Source organism: Rhincodon typus, chromosome 22 (assembly GCF_021869965.1).
Source record: "Rhincodon typus isolate 14 chromosome 22, sRhiTyp1.1, whole genome shotgun sequence".
NCBI lineage: Eukaryota > Metazoa > Chordata > Chondrichthyes > Orectolobiformes > Rhincodontidae > Rhincodon > Rhincodon typus.
This window is the reverse complement of record NC_063353.1, coordinates 2,844,501-2,860,798: the sequence shown is the minus strand read 5'-3', so window position 1 is coordinate 2,860,798 and position 16,298 is coordinate 2,844,501. Positions and strand designations below refer to the sequence as shown.

The 16,298-nt window shown below is 39.7% G+C and overlaps 1 protein-coding gene across 1 annotated transcript; it reads left to right on the top strand.

Annotated features, from left to right (window-relative positions):
- The first annotated feature begins 1,022 nt into the window (after positions 1 to 1,022).
- On the top strand, positions 1,023 to 15,760 carry LOC109922964 (ubiquitin carboxyl-terminal hydrolase 44-like). Its single transcript, XM_048610558.1, has 5 exons — positions 1,023 to 1,103; positions 2,150 to 2,348; positions 7,882 to 7,990; positions 8,150 to 8,355; positions 10,381 to 15,760. Exons 1-5 carry the CDS (start codon positions 1,023 to 1,025, stop codon positions 10,545 to 10,547), a joined length of 762 nt encoding a protein of 253 aa, XP_048466515.1. The 3' UTR covers positions 10,548 to 15,760.
- The last annotated feature ends 538 nt before the right edge of the window (positions 15,761 to 16,298 follow it).

The following is a 16,298-nucleotide window of genomic DNA, read 5'->3' as shown; positions in this document are numbered from 1 at the left end:
GAGGAAGAGTCACCAGACCCGAAACGTTAACTCTGATTTTTTTTCTTCACAGATGCTGCCAGACCTGCTGAGCTTTTCCAGCAACTTTGTTTTTGTTCCTGATTTACAGCATTCGCAGTTCTTTCAGTTTTTATACTTTTGATCTGGGCCTGTTTGCTTTACTCTTAGGATTTGTGGACTTGAAGGCAACTCACTCGAGACATGCTATTACACTCCCAATTCTGACTTGGGCAGTGTCACAGGCGAGCATATATGTTGTGGTGATTCATACAAAATGATTCTACATTGTATATGTTTATGGTAAGAAAGGATTCTGGAAATTTGAGTGGTTGTTTTCATGCTTGCTTTAAGCAGTTAGTGAATTAGAATGTAAAGCAGACAAGTGTACACTAAATGTCTCTAATTGTGTAGATATCAAGAGGCGTAAGACAAACCTGAAACTTGAGTTTGATCTTAAATCAGGGAGCCCAAGGAGTCATTCATGAGACAGGACTCAATAAATGTAGAGGTGTGCCCTCATGTCAACCCTATTTATAGGACTCAGTGATTCTCATTTGAGAAAAAAGCATTTTTGTATATTGTCTGATGGGTTTGTTGTGGTTAATTTGGCACTGTGTATCTCTGCTCTATGAGGGCAGATTGCTAACTCAGAGGCTATTCCTGATCATTTCAGATGTAATGTTCCAGTTTCTTACAAGGTTAGTGGCAGTTACCAGTGCCATGTCAGGAGAACAGATGAACGTGCAAGTGTGAAATGTTGTCCTTTATTAAAATACCCATCAAAAGAGTTATAAAATATATATGACGTAGTATTGTTCTTTAAAGGTAAGTAGTACCATTACACTATCGATGCCATATCTCTTTCCCACAAGCATGTACACAGATGCTGTGAATAATTTTCTGCAATGTGAGCTCTTTCAGTGTCTTTTGAAGAAAACATTGTAGCATTTGCTACTCTCTTGAACAGTTACTGGTCCAGCACAAGGCAGCATCCTGTGAGCATCTCACCAGAGTTCGCAAGCATGAGTACATTGGTACACATCTTGGAGGATGCAGTTGGTGAATTTGGGGAATTGACACCGGGTGGGGGAAAGCAAATGGAAGTAAGTGGGTGGGATGAGCAAGTGTCATTTAAGAGATTTGAATTTTGGGAAATTTGACATTTGCAAGGAAGCACTCTGACAGATCCAGTCATTGGTAATGTACATGTGTGAATAGTTAATAGGCAAATGTTGCACTGTCACTCTGGCAGGCTGGAAGGAGCCAGTGTGCATTTTTAACTTTGTCTGCTACTGATCAGGATGATTGATTCAGAATATGGAGTCAGATCCTTGCAGCAGTTAGTGTGCTGAGCCTATTTAATGTTGGCATTGTGGTACGTCCAGTCTGGTGTGGTACCTGCTGGCACTGTGTGTACATCCAGTCCACCATGGAGGCCAGCTGAATTGCTTGACCAGTCTTTTATCAACTAGTACATCATGAAGTATGATACTGTGCTGTTATAGCAATCTGCAGCAGCAATTTAGCAACAATTTCCCAAACAGCTTTTTAGCTGCAATGACAGACTTGCATTGAGATGAACTCTGATATTGTGGAGCACATTGAACATGCCTGTCTTTAGACAACCCCTGTTCCTAATTATTTGTTTCCCTTGAATACTGAAATACCCACGCTGTTTTCAAAATATTTCTTTGGTAGCCTGATCCAAAAAACCCAGGAAAAATGCTTTAACTTGTTTACTGAAGCTCAAACCAGTTTGTATTTGCTGCAAAATTGGCAAATGTTCATAAAATTCTAAAACTTAGCTACAAGATATTAATCATTTAATTTTCAGTTGCATTTAAATAGGAACTTGAGCCAGCTTCATAAATAGCATCTGTTTGTATTCAAAATGTTATTAAGCAGGTCTTTGCACAGGATCCAAGATTTGAACTTAAGTTCTGAAGAAGGGTCACCGGACCCGAGACGTTAATTCTGCTTTCTCTCCACAGATGCTGCCAGACCTGCGATTTTCCAGCAATTTCTGTTTTTGTTGTGAACTTGGAATGTTCCTTACAATATGAAATTGGGCACATTATTCAATTAGGAGTGAATTACAAGAGATCAAAATCACTAGTTTATACCACTGATTTGTACCTTTCTGAAACAGGTTACATGCCTTGCTTGTGACAACAAATCAAACACGATTGAATCGTTCTGGGACCTATCTCTAGAGTTTCCTGAGAGGTACCACTGCAACGGAAAAGAAGCTGCTTCTCAGTATCCTTGTTCATTGACAGAAATGTTGGCAAAATTCACAGAGACAGAAGCCTTGGAAGGGAAAATTTACGCCTGTAACCAATGCAACAGTGAGTAAAGAGAATGTACTGGATATGTATACTCAAGTTTTAATATTAAAGAACAATCTAGAATTCTTTTTGAATTTGCATCACAGTTTAGTATAAGATTGTTAAAATTGGGCACTAGCTGTGTTCGAAACTGGAGACAGTTCAATCTAACTTGGTGTAACTGGTAAAGAAAATGCGCCTCTTTGGATTCTGGTCATTTCAGAAGGTAGTTGAAAGTCAATCACATTGCTGTGGGTCAGGAGTTGTATGAAGACCGGACCATACAAGGATAGCAGATTTCCTTCCCTAAAAGACATTAATGAATCAAATGGACGTTTATAACAATCGGCATCAAAGTCAGTTCATGGTCACTGTTAGCTTTATATTCCAGATAACTCTCGCATACCAACAATTCACATTCTTTCATCATTTAAAAAATATTCTGCTCATTTATTTTTTCCTCCAAATCAATAACTTAGCACTTCCTCATGTAATCTGTCTGCCATTTTCCTGCCCATGCACTTAATGTTTATATGCCTTTACATCTACTTCCACTTGCTCTTTCCCACTGAACTTTGTATTGAATCAGTCCCTTCATATATCTCATTGATACAGATAATGACTAGCTGGACCCCAGCACTTGAGGGACTGACTGGCCTACTCCTGTTCCTATAAGACTGAGGGACATGGACAGGGTGGATAGGAAGCATCTGTTCCCTTTAGTTGAAGGGTCAATAAGACATCATTTCAAGGTGAAAGCGATTTTGTTTCTTCCATGCGTAGTGTCATCTACCTGTTGTAACCTAGCTTTGGAGTCTGATTGCAGACATGGCTTTCCACAGAATTGGAAAGGATCAATTAAAGTTGTGGAGTCATACAAAACGGAAACAGACCCATTGGTCCAACCAGTCCACGCTGTTCCCAAACTAAACTAGTCCTACCAAACTGCACTTGGCCCATGTCCATACAAGCCTTACCTATTCATGAACTTATCCAAATATCTTTTAAACATTGTAACTGTACCTGCGCCCAGCATTTTCTCTGGCAGTTCATTCCACACTCAAATTACTGTCAAAACAAAAGAATGTTGGCCCTTCTGTCTGTCCTTTTTAAATCTTTCTCCTTTCAGCTTAAAAATATGCCCTCTAGTTTGGAACTCCCCCACCCTAGAGGAAAGATCCTTGTCATTCACCTTGTCTATGCCCCTCATGATTTTATAAACCTCAAAAAGGTCACCCCTCAATCTCCTACATGCCAGTAGAAAAAGGTCTTCGTCTTTCAACTATTTTCATACCTCAAACTGTCCATTCCCAGCAGCATCATGGTATATCTTCTCTGAGCTCTCTCCAATTTAATAATACCCTCCCTATAACATTTTTGTTGGCTTTTTGTGGTTGTTGGTCAGTGATTTCAGCTCCAGGAGTTCCTCAGGGTAGTGTCCTAGCCATCTCCAGCTGCTTCATCATTGAGCTTCCACCATTGTATGGTCAGAAGTGGGGATGTTTGATTGTACAAATGTACAACTCCTCGGATACTGAAGCAGTCCATGCCTAAATGCAACAAGACCTGGACGATGTCCATGAATTTCTTCATCAGCCCCGGTATCTTTGGCAGTTCTTAATAGTAGTTGAGAACTGTATAAATGATTTATCACTTCTTTTCTCCTCTTGATATGAATGTGTCATTGATAAGACACCACTTAGTGCTCATCCTTGATTGTTTTCAGTACGTTAGGGAAGGCAAGTAACAACTACATTTCTAAGGAAGTTTAATAATAACCACCCACGGATGATGGAACTCTTTATGGGCGGCATGATGGCTCAGTAATTGGCAGTGCTGCCTCATAGCACCAGGGTTCAATTCCAGCCTTGGGCAACTGTCTGTGTAGAGTTTGCACATTCTCCATGTCTGTGTGGGCTTTCTCAGGGTGCTCTGGTTTCCTTCCACAATCCAAAGTCCAAAGATGTGTGCGTTAGGTGGATTGGCCATGCTAAATTGCGCAGAGTGTTCAAGGATTTGTAGGTTAGATGGATTAGCCATTGGAAATGCAGGGTTACAGGGCTAGGGTGGGATGGGGTCGCTCCTCAGAGTTGATGTGGACTTGTTGGGCCGAATGGTCTGTTTCCACACTGTAGGGTTTCTAGAACTTCTAATTACGTGAAAGAAAAGGGGATAAAAGATGTAGCAGGATAATGAGGCCACAGGAAATGAATGTGAAAAGCAATTAGCAAAGACTTATTGTGCCAAATGGCCTATTTCTTTTGCTATAAAATCCACAAATTTGGAAAAGTTAAGTAGTTGCTTTGTCACAAGGAGCTGTAAGACGGTACCTGTGATTGGTTTTATCACTCAATGAAAAACCAAGGTATCTTACAAATGCATTTGGTGTTTGTTTCCGGAGGCTCGTGATTGTGATATTCACAAAAATAGCTCACAACTGCTTTTACGTAGCCATTGTTAATGACTCGGTTATTCTGTTGTAGCATAGGGTATACCTAGCAGTACCCATAGTGAGGCATTGAAATCCCTTGCTAAGGGTAATGAGTTTCCTTCCCTGGAGAACATTAAATCAGGTGGAGTTTACTGTTTGTTTTCTTAAAGTTACCATGTATTACCTGATTTATTGAATTAAGTTAATGACCCACATTATCAGATTTGAACTGATTAAATGATGTGGGTTTTCTAGTCTAGTACTTTAGGCCAGTTAGTCAGTTCAGCTTTTGTTTCTTGTGTGTGCTATTGAAAGAGAGCAGGTCTGTCTTTGACATTTTCCAGTGGCCCAATTTTAAGAGTTGCTTTGACCACTGCATGACATTATGTTGCATTTTTTGATCACCTAGGGAAGTGCTTGCACTTGAAGTGTCATAAGTCTGGTCCCCCCGCTCCTTGTTCAGACACCCATCTTTGACCTCAGATATCGTAGTTCTGGTCTTGTTCAATTTTTAAAAAAATATTTATCCACAGATGTGGGTGTCACTGCCTGGACCAGCGTTTATTACCAATCCTGAACTGCCCTTGATGATGTTGGTGAGCTGACTTAGAATCATGGTATCATACTCTTACAGTACAGAAGAGGCCCCACAGCCCATCCAGTGTGTACCGCCCAAAATGTGCTGTTACAGTGACTGGTCCCACTTTCCTACACTAGGTCCATTGCTGCCTTTGAACCACTGTAGTCCATTTGGTATAGGTAGACCCACAATGCCATTTTAGCAACATAGAAGGAATGGTAATAAACATCACATCAGGATGGTGAGTTGTTTGGAGGGGATCTTGTGGGTGGTGGTTTTCCCATCTATCTGCTGCCCTTGTCCTTCTAGATGGAAGTGGTCATGGGTTTGGAAGGTGTTGTCTAAGGACTCTTGGTAAATTTCTACAGTGCACCTTGTAGATAGTACACACTGCTACGGAGTGTTGATGGTAGAGGGAGTGGATGTGGTGCCAGTCAAGCGGCTGCTTTGTCCTGGATGGAGTCGAGCTTCTCGAGTGTTGTTGAAACACCAATTGTACAGGCAAATGGGGAGTATTCCATCACACTTCTTTCTTAGGCCTTGTAGGTAGTGGACACGCTTTGGGAGGTCAGGAGGTGAGTTATTCATCGCAGTATTCCTACACTCTGACCTGGTTTTATAGCCACAATATTCATATGGGTAATCCATTTCCTTTTCTGGTCAATGGGAAGTCCGGGCTGTTTACAGTGAGGGATTCAATGAATGTTAAGGGGCTGGTTGGACATGGTCATTACCTGGTACTTGTGGCAACACAACTTGTGCCACATCAACCCAAACCTGGATATTGTCCATGTTATGCTATGTTTGGGCATGGACTGCTTCAGTATCTAAGGAGTTGTGAATGATGTTGAAGATTATGCAGTTGGTAACGAACATGCCTGCCTCTGACCATTTATGATGGAGGAATAGTAATTGCTTAAACAACTGAAGATGGTTGGTCTAAGGACAATACCCTGAGGGACCCCTGCAAAAATGTCCTGGAGCAGAGTGACTGATCTCCAATACCACGCTGTCTGTCTTTTTACCAGGTGTGACTCCAGTCAGCAGAGAACTTTCCTCCTGATTCCCATCGACTCCAGTTTTGCTTGGGTGCCTTGATGCAATACCCAGTGAAATGCAGCCTTGATGTCAAGCGCTGTCACTCTCACCTCACCTCTGGAATTCATCTGTTTGTCTACGTTTGAACCAAGGCTGTAATGAGGTCAGGAGCTGAGTGGCCCTGGAGGAACCCAAACTGGGCGTCACTGAGCAGGTTATTGCTGAGCAGGTGCTGCTTGATAGCACTGATGACACCTTCCATCACTTTACTGATGATTGAGAGTAGACTGATGGGGCTATAATTGACTGGGTTGGATTTGTCCTGCCTTTTTGTGTACAGGACATACCTAGGTACCTTTCCGCATTGTCGGATAGATGCCAATGTGTAACTGGAAGAGCTTGGCTAGGGGTGTGCCGAATTCTGGAGTGCAGCTGTTCAGTACTGTTGCATCCTCCTCTTCCTGAGTAAGGACGGATGTGAAGTACTCCATTTAACATTCTACCAATATCCTCTGGCTTCCTGCACAGATTACTCTTTGTCCCTGACAGGCTCTATACTTTCCCTGGTTATTCCCTTCCCGTGATATACTTTAGAATATCTTGGGACTCTCCATAATCTTACCTGCCAATGTTTTCTCATGGCCCTGGTTTGGCCTCCTAGTTGCTTTCTTGAGATACTTCCCCCACACTTCCTTTATTCCTCTCAGGCCTCCATTATTTTGCTCCCTTTGTACCTGTTACATGCTGCTTTTTCCTTTCTCTACAATAAAGTAATAGAGTCCATCTTTACTGGACGTGGAAAATGACACCCTTGAGTTTGCTCAATGCTGACATGGTTGCTGCAACATAAAATCATAATTACCACCACAGCATCACTTAGCTTCAAAATTGAAATAATAAAATGCACCCAGTGTTACATATGGATTAATTTGCATTTATACAGAATTGTATTACTTGAACATCCTAAAGTGCTTCGTAACAGTGAATTAGTTCTGAGAAATTTAGTGGCTAAAAGCACAAACAGCAAAGAAAACATCAAACGTTCTCAATGAGCACTAAAATATTTGATTTTCTTTGATGCTTTTCCTAATCTTATTACACTTGTTAACAAACTTATATTTCCTTTGAGTGGAGAGGTCAGAGTGCGAATGTTTTGGTTTAGACTTTCCTACAGTACCACATCTTCCTAATGCCAGCGTGAAAACAGCACCTGGGATTTCTGGTTTTGCAGGCAGAAACACTCATTGCTTGTGTTAGATCAGCCTGGCTGAATGTGCACAATGTCTTGCTTTTTTAAATTATTCAGTAGACTGACCAACTTCGCATTAGCTTCATGTCTGGCACAAGCTTTATCTAGTTCACATTTAAAACTTGCAATATTATAACCGAGAAATACTGCTAAATTCAAAATCTGATGCAATCACCATCCGTCAATGATGCAGCATTCAATGTTTTACAATGGATCCTTATCATGTATGATGTTGAAATATTGCCTCATGTTCTAGGAAACCGCAGGAAGTCCTCTTCAAAACCATTGGTCTTGACTGAAGCTCAGAAACAGCTAATGGTCCATAAACTACCTCAGGTTATGCGACTGCACCTCAAACGCTTTCGGTAATTGAACTGTTTTTTTTTTTGGGAAACTGTTACACTTTTTTTTACAAACTTCCTATCTGTTTGCACGCATTTGTTTTTTAATTGGATTTGTCACTATACTTGTAATTTACACAATTTGTCATTGTGTGTTCAGTTCTGAGTTTTTTTTTGTTGTAGGTGGTCTGGTCGCAATCACCGTGAGAAGATAGGAGTACACGTGAGTTTTGACCAGATATTAAATATGGAGCCATACTGCTGCAGAGAGTTGGCAGGAGACTTTGGGTCCAACAGCTTCATATACGACCTGGCAGCTGTGGTCATGCATCACGGAAAGGGTTTTGGCTCCGGACATTATACAGCATACTGCTACAATACAGATGGAGGTGTGTGCTGTTTATACATTTGCATTGAACTTACCCAATTAGGCGATGGACAGTGTAGAGGCTGGAAACCAATTAATCTACTATACGATAAATTGAAAAAAAGTAGAACCCAAGTTTCTTAATCTTATCGAATGCACATTTGTCCAGAAATACTGAGCCCACCTCTACATACAAAGGCATTCTGAGATCAACAACTTTATTTTTAAAAAATACTGCTGACTCTAGGAAAGAAATAGCTGCTCTGTGGTTTCCATTTCCTCCTCCCTCATAATCTCTGCAGGTTTTATGAAACAGCACGTGGCCCAACCCTAGATCCTCCAGTGCTGATAGAAGTCACAACTGCATCCATACCATTTGTGTAATGATAAACCTGGTGGCTCAGTTAGTTCAGTGTAGTAGATGGTTAAGGCATGATGCTGAATAATGTTGACAGCGCAGGTTTCAATCACTGTTATCAGCTGTGGTAGGTCACAAAAGTCCTGCCTCCTCACCTGTCCCCCTCTTTTTAGATAGTGGTGCTCCTCGAGCTATCCATATCCAGACATCTTTCACTGCAGTGAAGAGAGAGGCTAGTTGTCATTTGGACTATGCCGAGTACTAAATTACACGAATGGAAGTAGAAGATGTGGCGACACTTCACACTCCAAGTCAAGAGTGAGATTTGCCCATGGGCCAGTTCTTTTCTTTCCTTCAATTGTTTGAAGAATTTACCTGTCCTCAATTTTCAACAGTACGCTGCTATACACTGAATTGTCTGTGTACCAGTTTGCTCATACCATTAAGTGCAGGTTTGAAGTTGTGGTCCATCGCCCTGATATAAATGGATGCCCTCAGATAAGGTGCAGAAAATTGAAAAATGACAAACAAGGCAAGGGAACACATGGTGAATGGTAGGACCCTAGGAAGCATTGAGATCGGGGGACCTTGGTGTGCATATACATCGCTCCCTTAAGGTATCAGGACGGGTATATTAAATGGTTAAGAAGGCATTTATTATACTTATTATTATTCGAGACATCGTTTGAGTGGTTATGCTGGAACTGTGTAAAGATTTGGTTAGGCCACAGCTAGAATATTGTGTGCAGTTCTGGACTCCACATTCTAGGATGGATGTGATAGCACTGGAGAGGCTGCAGAGGGGATTTATCAGGACGTTGCCTGGCGATGGAGAGTTTGTTGTGAAGAGACATTGGACAAACTGGGGTTGTTTTACTTGGAGCAGAGGAGATTGAAAGGGGACATGATTGAGATACTGAAAATTATGGGGCATAGGGATAGGGTCGAAACAGACTTTGCCACTCGGTGACCAGAGGGTCAGATTTAAGGTAGAGGGAAGAGGCTTAGAGGAGATGTGAGGAAATGGCAAGGATAGATTACTGAAGAGGTTGGCAGTGGACAGGCAATGGTTTATATTTAAGGTTTATATTTAATTTTAATCCACTGTGTGGTGGGAATCTGGGTCTCACTGCCAGTAAGGATGGTAGAGGCAAAAGCCCTCAACATTAAATAAGTATTTAGATATGCACTTGCAATTCCAAGACATACAAGACTATGGGCCCAGTGCTGAAAAATGGGTTCAGAAGAGTGAGGTTTTTATGACTCGCATGGATGCGATGGGCTGAAGGACTTTTTTTCTGTGCTGCACCTATGACTCTATTTGCAGAATTTGTGATTAGCCTGCTGAGGGGCTCTCCTTGGTAATGTGTCTCGCCCTATAAGGGATTTGGACTGAGTGGAGCAGTGGAGATTGGTTGTATGTGGATCCTGGCTCGTCCTGGACTTGTTTAGCAAGAGCCACTTGGGCTGTGGCATTTTGAATCTGTCATTTAAGAGATGGGATTTGTCAGTGAATTCCTGTGTTTTCCCCTTTCCTAGATACAATGGATGTCTGACAGTGGATCTTTGGAAGCTTGCCCTGTATGGGGCAACAAGCTGAAAAGAGCAAATTACTTGTTGAAATCATGATGCATGTTCAAAGTTATTGTAACTAATTTACTTTGTAATTGGGATTTTTGCCTCTGGTAGGTTTGTGGGTCCATTGTAACGATTCTACAGTAACAATCTGCACTGTGGATGAAGTCTGTAAAGCGCAGGCCTACATCCTCTTCTATACTCACCGTCTGCCTCACAACATTAAAGTACCATCACCGCCTGCCTCGCCTGGAAATGATTCACCACCAGCCTCGTCCTGATTGCAGCTCGAAGTGCCGTTACTTTCTCAGCACAGCCCAAGCCTGGGGGCAGCATTGTTCGAAGGATTTTCAACCATTTTGAGGATTCTGTGGAAGGGTGCTTTAGAGACATTTACACAGATGGAGCTGTAACTTTCCTTTTGAACGTGTACAGTATAGTCATAGTTTTGTAGTATATTTTTTATCTTGCCTGAGAATTACTTGGGAGTAATTTGAGTAAAAATGCTTCTATTCTCTTACATACAGTATTGTTCTAATAATAGCCACATAGCAGAGAGTTTCTATTTTTCATACATTTGATAGAGTGGAATTCAAAAGATGAGCTCACTGTAATGTTAACAGCTCACTCCAATTGACAGACAATATGCTGTTTGGCAATGTATTAATGAGACTAAGTTACCTGTTCCTCATTCTTCCAACACTGAATTATATTTCTGTTATGCTTACAGATTCATTGGCTTGACTTTACAGCGATTATGTGCAGGGTTGGTTGGTTTAAAATTCTACTTTCCCTTTCTTTCTGCAATGTTAGAGTGGCCCTTTGTACCAAACATGCTCTGATTAAGCACATCCAGTGGAATCTCTGAGGATTTTAAACTTTAAACTTTAAAATGGAAAAGTAATCTTAAATGTTGTATGACTGCTGTCCTGTCTCCCTGTCTAAGTGATAGCCTTCGTGAACTGCTATCCACGTTCTGTATCCCTCCACTTTATCTTTTGATCAATTTCTAGTATCTAAGAAAATTAACTTTATGCAGAACCCAATTAATTACAGCAAATTTTTTGTTAACTGGCACCTACAGGACCTAAGACTGTGCCAGATAAATACTCCAGATAATGAAGTCCACATAATCAATGTAAAAACACTAATAGAAACATAACTCAGGAGGCATACTTTATTTACAGCATAAACCACTTAAATAATAATGCAACTTTGCCTTAAATAAAATTTACCACCAGAGAACCTTCTGAATCCACGCCCTCAACTAACTGCTTTGACATTGTGGTAGATTGCAATATTTGAAGGGAAATTGACTCAGGATTGAATCGGCTGTTGATGTTTTGTGTGGCCGTTTGGCTGAACAACAAGTTTATTTACATTGACGTAAATAAATTTAAACAAAAAATTAGGCAGAATAACAGTAAATTTCAGTAAAATACAGTAAACTACATGTATTATAATTTTTGCCACTTTATCGAGAGTGCTGGGCCAGTTAAAACAAAGTTTGCTGAAATGTCTTTGATCAGTGACAATTTGGAAGTACTGACATCCGTATCCCAGAACATGGAAATGTCAGAAACAATTTCTGTAAGAAAGAACAAGTTGACACAGGTCATGATTTGTTTTTAGTTCTGACTATTGAAGACCATGACCCAGAAGAGAATTTACTGTGCTTTATGCTTGTGACTTTGGAGCTCTGATGTTTTACTTGTGCACGGGTCTCGTGTAGCTTAACAATAAGGTTAATTTTATTCCTGGGATGAAGGAGTATGTCTTGTGTGAATAGGTTGAGCAGGTTGGGCCTGTACTCTTTGGAGTTTAGAACAATGACAGATGATCTTATTGAAACATGAGATTCTGAGAAAGGATGGGCTCAATGTTTCCCTTAAAGATGAAACTGGCCCACCAGTTCTAAAACATAGGGTCTCCCAGTCAATTTGGGGGAGAGGAGGTATTTCTTCTGAGTTGTTGATGTTTAATTTCACAGCAATGGAGGCTGTATCTTTGAATATTTTCAAGGCTGATTTAGATTCCTTAATTGACAAGGAATCCAGGACTATGAAGGGCAGATTGAAGAGTAGAGTGGAGGCCACAATCAGATTAGCTATGATCTTATTGAATGTCACAGTAGGCTTGAGGGCCAAATGGCCTTGGTCTTTTTTCATTGTGATTTCTCATTTTAACTGTTTGTCCCTCACTGCTGCCTGAGACTCCTGTGCTCCCTACGTGTTCCAGACTCTGTGTCATGTCATGGTTTAGTGCTGCCCCCTGGTATTTGAAATTGGAATTGAAGGCTGCTGTCAGTGCTGATCCTTTCATATATACATCATGAGTATTCATGTGTTTGAAAGGCTTGGGCCTGAATTCATCAAGCACCCATACCAGACACAGCAGTGTGGCTCCTATAGATGGTGAGCACTGTTGAGATTGGCCAGCTATTATGCATGACTCTTGACTTGTCTGAGCTTATTGTACCCCAGCAGCTCAACGCTGTGTCCTGAGAAATGTTGAGGACAACATCTTGGTTATTTGTATTTGATGCAGTTTCAAGGGAGGGTTGAACTGAAGTTACCAAAAGTTCAAAATTTGGTACTATTAATGACTACATGTGGAAATATCCTGGAAGTTACACAACTGAAACAAGCCCATCAGTCATTCAGTGTTTAACCTGCAGACGAACAAATGAGTCTAACCATATTTGCTTCCTAGCTAATCTTGAATTGTTGCAATATTAGCTTCAACTAGTAATCTGGAAGAGAATTCCACAGCCTCCCACCTCCATGTAAGAAAAAAAAAAAATTGCTCCTGCCCTTTTTAATTGTACAAGATTTAGATAATTTTATATCTAGTTCTCACATCATAGCTGCCTTAACTACTGGAAGTAGTCACCTATTTATCCTGTCCAATCACATAATTTTAAAACACTTCTATTTGTATTCTAGAGAGCACAGACTGTTTGTTTTTTTTATTAATAGATATGAATTTATTTCCCAAATGCAACACTCTATGCTTTAACATGTATTTATCCTGCCCACATGTGTATGGTTATTTGCCACTTAAATATTTGTTGCAGTATGTTTGAATAATGCTGATGTATATCACCAAAGTATAGCAAAACTAGACCTTTAAACTCTGGTTCTGACCAATATTTCCCTACATCAGAATAGAGGGTAAAGTTGTTGATTAGTTATAAACATTTTGAGAAATATGTGAGAGAACTATCATGCAGTGTAAAAGAATCAATACCTACATGTAGCTTTCTCTGCTGCACCTTGAACCTTTTTCTCCAGATTGTGTCTGTCAGCAGTAACAGAACCCTGGAAGTTTGCAGATATTTAGTCCATATCTGTGCCAACTGTCTACAGTAGGAATCCTGAAATTACCTGTCTCTGCACATCTCTGTTTTCCTTTGCTGTATTGTGACCATCTTGAACCATGTTTTCTGTTTTTTTTAAAAATACCATTCTAACGTGCACCTTGAAACAATATATCTCTAAACAATGTAATGAAATCCAATGAAAGTTGAGTGGAAAGTCTAAACTTGAATGTAATGAGAGACTCACTGTTTTTAATGTAGAAATGATATTGCATTTATATAACATCTTTTTAAAAGAATCATCCCAGCAGTAGTGTGTTTGAGTAACCTGGTTGTGAAAACCAGGACACATTTGAGGTACCCTGCCCCTTAAAGGGGCATAGTGTATAGCTTTCTTTGGAAGTTTTAAAATGCTGACTGCACAGAGTAAAATGTTCCTTGCGTGGGTCTTTATGGCCAAATTGATAGATACTGACCCATGTTCTGGGTAAGCAAGCAATAATGTATTTGCTCAACATGTAAAATTTCACAAAGGTAGCTTTGTTCCCTTTTCTTAAGTACTTTTTTAATGTGCAAAACCTGAGCATAAGCCAATCATATGGTGCAGTGAGTCAATTGAGAGAATTTTTATATTTTTGGATTCTACTATTTGTGCCACTTACAAAGACAACCAAACCAGCCTATCATAATTTGAACTATTCAATATCTTTTTGAAAACTTAGATTGATTTGTTATTTTTGGTTTTAAGAACAAAGTATTGGGAAATTCTCAGCAGATCAGGTAGCATTTGTGGAAAGAATTAGTTCATATTTCAGATCTGTCAGCCATTGACCTGAAATGTCAACTCTGTTTCTCACCACAGACTCAGCCTGACCCACTGAGTTGTTCCAGCTTTTTAGATCTTATTGCAGATACTGGAAATCTAAAATCTAAAACTTTTTGTTATTTTAGGAGTTTCCAAGACTGCAGTGTGTTTTTGTGTATAAAGTTCCTAATGTAAAAGATCATGTGATCTCTGATTTTAAATTCGCTTTGGCATTCAGTTACAGAAACAGAAACCTATCCTGGGGCATTTAATGTTAGTTTTGCTGTTGATCTAGTTTTCACTTGTCAGTGGATACAAACCAGACACCATAAAAATCTGCTTTAAATCTTAATTATTTTTCCACGACTGTTATTTTCCAGTCTCGTCCTGCACCCAGATCCAATTGTAAGCATCCTGTCTCGTGACTCTAATATTTTCCTCCTTTGCTGGTCCATTTGGAAGTGAGCCATAATGTGGCTGTGAATCCACATACTCCAGATTATTGACAAATCAAATATTAAGGTTATATTTTGAAAAGCTTTTGATACTAATTTCTCAGCTAGTTCTAACTCTTCTAAAGGTACAGCAACAATATTTAATCATTACATAATCCATTATGAGCCATTTCATTTTGTGCTGTTCCACATATCACTTCTGTTGACTTTGTTATAATAAAGGGTTGGCCTCCTACATTTATGAAATCTTATCAGCTTGCCTAACTGCATGCTGTGCAAAGTCCCTGGATTGCTCATAATTGGATCACTGGCAGTATAATATTTTTCTCTCTCCCATCATTAGCTACTGGTTGTGAAATATTCTTTAATAGTCTGTTCAATATTGTTTTTAGTTTGAACAATAATGCTTTGAGGGCTAAATATTATCTATTTTCTTTACTTAAGGTTATTACATTCTGTTGACCATGTCTCTGGGACTTTGTACAGTAAGAATATTCTATTTTTTTTTACTGGACTTCAAGAAAAATACAGGGAATAGGTTTTTTGTGATCTTGGAGATGAGGGAACTTTTCAAAACCTGTAAATAGTAAAAATAGTTTATAGTTGTGCCAAAAAATTAGGCCACCTGGAAAATAAAGCAGAAAATAGAAGGATTTTTACAATCAACTTTTGAATTGGAGCTCCTGCTGTTTTTCAAATATGCAAGTAATATCCCAGTTGAATTTCTTGCATGTACAGCATGTGCATTAATGCACAAGTTGAGCTATGTGACATAGCATTTTATAGAGTAGAAAAGTCTGCTTTCAAACTTGTTGCTAGTTGTAAATTGTTGGTTGTCATAAATTAATTCTATGCAAAATTGTTACCTCAACTTCTAGATATTTTACCTCAATAAAATGACACTTAAAAATGAAAGACAGCTATGAGCATTGTTCAGTGTTTAAATTTGATTGGGAGATGTGAGACACTGCTATAAGTACTGATATGGAACACACATCAAGTTTAAAAATAACTAATAGTGCAATGTTTCACTTGTATTCAAGTGAAGCTGGATTGAGTAACTGATTTGAACTTTTCATTAAAACTAATTTTCCAGCCAGAGAATAACTTGCTGGCCAGGCAAGCAACATCCACATTCTATGAATGAATAAAAACCTTTGTACAAATCTCCAAACAGCAGTGAGATAATAATCAGAGTGATGTCACCTAGTGCACACCTTCCCTGAATAATATTCCAAGAGCTATGGAACTTTGAATCTCTTCTTCCTAAAGTACTTCTGACATTGCAGCACTTCCTCAGTAGTAATCTAGCTAGGGATTTGAGTGTTCTAACTTAGGGTTGCTATCCATAAAACTAATGCTAATGTTTTAGATAGTTGACCCAAATTGCAGTCAGGCTGTAGAAGCCGAAGCCAAATCCCATAAACCAGTGTCAGACTGGCTGACATCAAGG